This window comes from Rhagoletis zephyria, unplaced genomic scaffold (assembly GCF_001687245.7).
Source record: "Rhagoletis zephyria isolate East Lansing unplaced genomic scaffold, Rhagoletis_zephyria_1.1 Rzeph_scaffold_05005, whole genome shotgun sequence".
Classification (NCBI taxonomy): Eukaryota; Metazoa; Arthropoda; class Insecta; order Diptera; family Tephritidae; genus Rhagoletis; species Rhagoletis zephyria.
Window position 1 is genome coordinate 1 of NW_016162088.1, and position 7,714 is coordinate 7,714.

At 37.8% G+C, this 7,714-nt stretch overlaps 1 protein-coding gene across 1 annotated transcript; it reads right to left on the minus strand.

Moving 5' to 3' along the window:
• Window positions 1-985: 985 nt before the first annotated feature.
• On the minus strand, window positions 986-5,872 carry LOC108371474 (synaptonemal complex protein 1-like; the record flags this gene model as incomplete). Its single annotated transcript, XM_017627044.1, has 6 exons — window positions 5,631-5,872; window positions 3,408-3,630; window positions 3,192-3,311; window positions 2,812-2,907; window positions 2,622-2,720; window positions 986-1,126 (listed from the first exon to the last, which is right to left on the minus strand). Coding segments are annotated over exons 1-6 (912 nt in total), but the record flags the coding sequence as incomplete, so codon positions are not given.
• Window positions 5,873-7,714: the final 1,842 nt, after the last annotated feature.

The following is a 7,714-nucleotide window of genomic DNA, read 5'->3' on the forward strand; positions in this document are numbered from 1 at the left end:
TAGCGAGATACATATATGTGATCATAAGTGGGCGGTGCCACGCCCTTTTACAAAATTGTATCATAGGCGTATTTCTTAGTAAAAAATTGTTGCAACCATCAAGTTTGAATAAATTAGCTTTAATATTTACTGATTTATCGAGGATTTCGTATTTTTCTAAATTACCCTTATATGGGATGTGGGCGTGGTTATTATCCGATTTTAAAACTTTTCGGCCATTTAGTATGCTGTACCAAGGCCAACAACTGTGCCAAGTTTGGATGAAATCGGTGCAGTGGTTGCCAAGATATACACATGTAACCATAAGTGGGCGTGGCTACGCCCATTTTCCAAAAATGTATAATATTCTTATTTTTCGTCGAAAAATTATTGTAAATATCAATTTTGAGCGAATAATCTCCAGTAGTTACTAAAATATCGCAGTTTTCGTATTTCTGAAAATTACCGTTATATGGGATGTGGGCGTGGTTATTGTCCGATTTCGCCCATTTTCAATACCGTCCGTCCTATGCCCAAAAGAAGTCCACGTACCAAGTTTCGTTAAGATATCTCAATTTTTACTCGAGGTATCGTGTGCACAGACGGACGGACGGACGGACGGACAGACAGTCACCGCTTAATCGATTTCTCTTTTCATTCTGATCATTTATGTATACATTTGTCTATATCTATCTCGATTCGTTTTGCCTGTTACAAACAACCGTTATGTGAACAAAGTTATAATACCCTTGTGCACAAGTGCGCTCGGGTATAAAAGGAGTGAATTAGTTAACACCTAACACCTCCTCACAAAAAAAAACGGTCAATTCCCCGATTCCCCACGTAAACTCAAATTCCCCGCAAATCGGGGAATTCCCCACGAGTTGGCTTCCTTGATATGTATGCATATGTTGGACACCTTTTGCATTCATTGATGATGATCATGAAAAACTAAATATGTATGTATGTAATTTATAAAATAGAGCGAATTATCAAAATGTATTACATTTCTCTGCGGCTGCCATCCACGCAATAGTGTATCATCTGCATCATCCGAATCGGACACCGAAGTGATGGAAGCGCTTCGCTTCAATGCGACTCTACTTTGAGGACGAGGCTTTACGCTGACGCTGACGCTGGCGGCTAGCTGTGGGTTTAAGATAAGAGCAGAATTTAGAATTATTTATGATGAAATATTTTCACAAAACCACAAAGAACTTGAATATTTTAATGTGCAGTACTTTTTTCTTATAAAATTTCACCAAAAAGACGATCAATTTGTGTCACTTAAAATATGTTAAGTGAGAACGACTTGAATGACTTAATGCCCAATTCTGTCAATAAAATTTTTGTTATTTAGCACTAAGTAAAAATGTGGGATTACATTAATAAAATTAAAATTGCATTTTATATTCATCAGTTTTTTTTTTTAAGTGAAACGAAATGTAACTGAAGGGGTTGGATGGTGGATGTGGTCAAGCATGTTTAAAAGCCTGATTATGGCAATTTAACTTAAATTAACTTAACGGAACGTAGAACTAAGAGAATCAAAATGAAACAGATTTCGACATGGCATTAAGTAACGTTAAGTTTCGGCTGTTAAATTATGTATAAGCAACACCCATTTAACAGAATTTTCAAGAGAGAGCCGTAAGTTACGGTAAGTTGCCATAATCAGACCATAAGCTGAAGATTAAGGTTAAGACTCAGACTAAAATTAACGAGTAGTATTAAGATACGATTAGGCTAAGGTTAAGGCGGCCCTTTGGTGTAGTGGTTAGCAGCGCGCGCTACCACTCCGCAGGGCCTGGGCTCATGAATGTGATTTATGCAACAATTGCTAAAATACCATTTTGGTCTAGTTTTTTTTAAGGTATGTTTTTTTTAATGAATATACATTTTTAGGATTGTAATAAACTAGGACTGAGCGTTTCATGTTAAAGCAATTTATTAATTTCATTAGACCGGCAAACTCGTTATCCGCCACTATTCGTTTGTATCTCAATTTATTTGCCACTCCTCTTAGACTTTAAACAACCTAATTTTGGCTGCTGGAAAGTGCAGGTTTTGATAAAATTTATGTTTTTTCAGGCCTACTAGAAATTTCATTTTCTTCGAGTAATTTTCATTTACATTTGATATCGACCGAAACAAATTCTCGTATTTTCGCTTTGAATAGAGAAAGCCTGATTCAGTATCTTTCCAATGGTGTCCCATAACATATACATATCGTCGTTTAAAGTACAAAACCGTGTATCAAGAGAATGCAAAACCGCGTATGTGAGGTTGCATAAATCATTTTCTAGAGAGTAAAAATATTCATATTTCAAAATGGTTCTCGTTTTATCAAAACAATCACATTTCTGGCTAGTATATTTCAGGACGAATGGATAAGGATTGAGTCAAGAGCTTGTGTGAACAAATCTGCGATACGTGGTCTTGTACTTCAAACGACGATATGTACATAGATAAGTAAATAATTTTANTTTTTATCAAAACAATCACATTTCTGGCTTGTATATTTCAGGACGAATGGATAAGGATTGAGTCAAGAGCAAGAGTGTGTGAGCAAATCTGCGATACGAGGTCTTGTACTTCAAACGACGATATGTACATAGATAAGTAAATAATTTTATACCAACCGTTGAGCGCATTAAATCGTTTTGACGTGGCTGCGGCAAGGCATTGGCTGCATTTGGATAGAAAATACGCTGGACTTCTTGCATTCTAATGATGTTTTTCTGCAAGGTAAAATAAAAATAAAAAATAAAATGAAAAATGAATACAAAACAGTCCTAATAATAAATAAATCCAATATAAAAACTTCTTCACCTCCGTTTCGGCTTTATAAACAACCTGTTCCTGACGCATTTCAATAATTGTTTCGTCTCTTTGTTTTAGTTCTTCCTTTAGATTTACGATGGAATTCTGGTTAGCGGAATTTGTAAAAAAAAGAAAGAACAATAATATTTGTATGTATTGACTTGATTCAAATCAGTTTAACAAAAAAAAACAACAATCCAATCTCATGCCCAATCAGTTTTAAATTTATTAGCCGGTTAAAATAAAAAATTACACAATTTTAAAATTGATTGATGAAACTGAGGATCAATCTGGTAAATTACTTAAAACTCTTTTAAAATAAATCTTTGCGAAATTTTTACTTAATATATAAATCACTTTAATGCACTTCCTATAAAAAAAAAACAAACCTCAAGTTCCGCGAGCTGTTGCTTGCTATTGTTCACTTCCGCTTTCACGTTCGAAAGCTCTTCATTGCTTTTGTCACATTCATCTTGCTTGGCTTGCAATTCTTGACGAATCACATCAAGCTGCAAATAAAATTTATTATTATGTGGAAGTTTTTACTGCCTGCTTCCATTTTTACAAGCTTTTATTTAACTTGGTCATTTGTTAAATATTCTTACCTCATTTTTCAGGTCTGTCTCCTTGTCATCACGCTCATTAAACCCTTTTTGTAGTTTATCAATCTTTTGCTGTAGCTCATTGCTTTCTTTTTCGTTGTTGGCCATCAACTCAGCATGACGTTGTTTGCATGCCATCAATTCCGAGCGTAGCAAATTTTTATTTTCCATCAACCGAGCTTGCTCTTCCTTATACTTGGCAATTTCTTTTTCACCGGCGGTTATTCTATATATTAGAAGGAATGGTTTATGGTTACTTCAGATCGTAATTGAGTTCCTGTATAGCCTTCAGAAGATTTTATCAAACATTTTTTAATGTAAAAGGTATTAACAGATGCCATTTGAACGAAAATTTCAGATTCTCTTACCCCTATGGGCGGTACTGCCAACATCAGTAAACGACTAACTCCTCGAGTTATGTGGGCTTCTAACGCTAGGCCTAAACGGGGCGCTACTCCTGGAAAAAGTTCCATTCTGATCGCCGCCAGGCTACCGAAATGTCAACGCGCTACGGCAGTCAGTACGCTGATAAGTTATTTGAGAAGCTTACTGGGACGATTAAGTGATCCAGGCGGGTGATAAGCGTCGCCTCGCAGACACGAAACACGCACCGTATCGAACAGGGTCTCTTTCCAGCTCAGGCCGGGAGGTGCGCCTAAATTTTTTAGGGAAATCGCTAAGTAGGCGACCTCCTTCGTACTAGGCAACATGGATCGCGGCAGAGAGGACGGCGACATCTCAAGGGGGGAGTGGAAAGGAGCTGCGTACTACACACGTTTATGAGAGTGGGACAGGGAAAGCGAAACCCACCACCGCGCCGTGCGAGAGTGTCTGATGGCATCGCAGAATGTTGAAGAGCGTTGTGAACGAATGGTAGTCTCTCTTGCAAAAGGCTGGGATAGCTCTGGTTGAAAAGGTGTCAACTTGCATTCGCGAGCTCAGGTGTCGCCTCCTTCGGCACTCTTTTCACCAAAGGAAATCGAAAAAAATTGTCCATACTGCAAATGGGACCTTGAAGCCCATAACTGGAAAATAATCGGTGCAGAGGGACCTTATCGGAAAGCGCTAATATTGATAAATACAGAGTCTGTTGGGCATCTCGCCGACACTCAGTTCGTTTAGTCTATGGGTTCAAAATTGAGTCATGGAAGTCAGAAGTGGTACATGGAGAGGCTGAGATCGAAGAAGCTCCCATGAGCAATGTGCTAGAGGCCGTCTTGTCAGACAATGACAATGAACTGATGGCCCACTTTAGAAATCGTGATCGATCATGAGTATTAGACATCTTCTTGATAAGGCGTTGGTGGAGAGATTTTTATCCTCGGACAGCGACGGCGCTTACAGATCGCTGCTGGAGAAGATAATTGAGGACGAACTTTCTTCAGATCCTAGAAGCTCCTGCAGTTTAATACGTCGTACGAGTGGATGTAGTCCGTGGCTGAGTGGCTGCAATCAAATTTCTGGCATTGGGATTAAGAAGTATAAGCGGATGTTGCAGAGAGACAAAAATGGAACTAAATATATCTTAAAGCTTTTATTTTGAATAATTTCAGGGACGGATACTGTGATTTTGAGCTGTGAAATTAAGAGTAACAGATCAGAGTAGAACTGCGGCTTATAAAATCTAGCCCAAATCAAATAATTTGCCTGGCTTAAGCCGAATCCGTTAAGTGGATCCAGAACATGGTATACAAAAGACACAGAGGTCCTTGGAGCAGCTTGAGCACTTGCAAAATTACTTAGTAAGTGCTTCTTGAAAAAGCCTAGTAGAACGGGTTGGTAGCGCAGTTCTTTATTACTCATTAAGAATGGATCAGCTACTTTCCCTATCTCTCAGTTTCACTAAAGAGTTATGATAGTTTGGAGAGGAGTTGGCCCTGCTATAAGCACCACACCACTTCTTCCACATTTTTTCGAAAAATGTCAGCCTAAGCATGGTTTCATGGGCATATCGGGCCTGCGCTGGACTAGAAAGATTTTGCAGTTTCATATTTCTTGGTTTCGTGAAAAAAAACAAATTCTGCGATGCGGCTAGTTTTCTTTGAAAATTAAAAAAAAAAATAAAATAATCAAATCTGAAAAAGAGATTAGCCACTTTGTTTTCTTAGTTCTAACTCCACTCCCCAAAAAAATGTAGATGAAAGTTTCTATCGAAATTCGCTCCTTTAATTATCATGTCTACTTAATTACATAAATAGATTTTTTTTATAAAAAACTTCTACTCACATTTCATTCTTCGCCAGTATGGTTCCCTCTAGCTCACTCAAATGAGCATTTAAATTAGAATTTTGTTGTGCAAGTTTTTTATTTTGTTCCATAAGTTTGTGTAAACTACTTCGATGACCATTTATGAAGGAATTCAAAGCGATTTGCACATTTTCTGATTTAACATAAACTTTGCCTCTTTCATTCATTGGTGTGATATCTTGCGGCGGCAGTGCGTATGATTTTGATACCATTTTATTGCGGTTTGCTCTACTGTAATGGGGGGAAAAAATATATGAATGCTGATATACTTTTAGGCTTACTTAATAAAAACCGACTTTGAATATAACTAGTTAGAGTTAATACGTAGCTAAGAACGAAATCAATACAGCGGTTTAGCAACCTCTAGGCTCTAGGTACTAAGTAAACAATTATTCCAAAGCGAATTAATTGTGAAAGGGTTGAGTTTAGGACAGGAAGAGAGGGAGCGGTATACAGATAGCGATCGTGGACCATGGATAATGCCTTTGCAGAAATCTTACAACTTTGTTTGCAATTCCATTTGCTGAGAGATAGCCAGGTGAGCCTTTTAAGATTGCGGACCGCCCCAAATGTATGATGGATAAGCTGTCCGCTTTGAGTAGGATGTAACACTTTACCGATGTTAAGCAGAATTAAACGTAATTTTAGACAGAAATCTTGACTCGGACGGAAAATCGAAATCTGATTCAGGAAAGCCGCAACCAGGGCTTCGGAGCGGAGCTGAGCAAAGGAGCTAAGGAGCAAAGGATTTTAGCTGGAGCCTAGCTTAATGTAATATTTTCAGTTAATAAATTTAGTATTTTTTTTATTTTGTTTTGCCTCCTAAAGCAACCGTATTAAATAAATATCCGTTCTATTTATTTTACTTGGCAATACTGTTCATTGCGCAATAGTCCGAAAATAGACGCGGGGAAGAAAGACTAATATGTTAAGCACTCACCCCCTAGGATGTTTCTAAATGGAAACAAGAATACCAGTTTTTGATTATTATTTTATTTTTTTTTTTTGTAGAAATAGATGTTTTGAACTGCCTCAATGTCCATGAAGCTTTTCATGTGTTTTATATGGGGAAAAGACTGAAAATGAAATAAATTAAACTGGAGCTAACTAGATAGATGAAAGGCAATTCCAGCTGTTTATTCTGTTTCAAAGCGACAGTCTTTCGCGAAAAGATCACTGTTGTCTTCAAGGCAGCGAACTGGCTGATGATTTGGCAAATTGCGATTATTTGGAGTTTCCAAGCGGATCGAAGCGGATTATAGGGACACACAACGGAAACTGTCAGGTAAATAAGGGTTGCCAAGAATAAGGCCACCAAAAGCCCTGCCCTGCCCTGCCAAAAGCCCGGCCCATGCCCATCTTTAGTTCAGAGCCATTTTGGACGACTTCAAGACTATTTTGGGACTAGTAAGGGAATATTTGGAAACCGTTTCAAGACCGCTTCACGATCATTTCGGGCCAAGCTTACGACTTTGTGAACCATTTCGGGTCCTATTCAGAACTATTTCAGGGCCATCTCAGGGCTTAGTTCTGCATCATTGGAGGCTATTTCAGGATTAGTTCGGGTTCATTTGGGGATTGGTTCAGGACTATTTCAAACCATTTCGTGAATTGTGCCGGAGTATTTCGGGACTAGTTCGGAAAATTTTTGGCACTAGTAAGGGGTCCATTTCGGGACCGTTCCAAGACTGGTTCGAGATCCATTCGGGACAAGTGCACGATATTTTCAGAAGCACTTCAGAGCTACTTTAGGATAATTTTGAGCCTAGTTCGGGTTAATTTCAGGCTAGTTAAAAACTATTTCTTGACGATTCTGAAATTCTCTATAAATATTCTGTAACTGCATTGGTTCCAACAAAATGAAAAAAAAAACGAAATGAAATCAATGTTTAATTTCTTACCTAACCTATTTATGTATCACCACCTGATATGCCAAAAAGTCGTAACTAATTTTTTTTTTTTGAATATCAATCAAAAGGTGAATTTTTAATTTTTGATTAGTGACGCTTTTTTGCATTTCAGATGACGGCATTCAATATTTAGACTGGTAATTCAAATAAAAA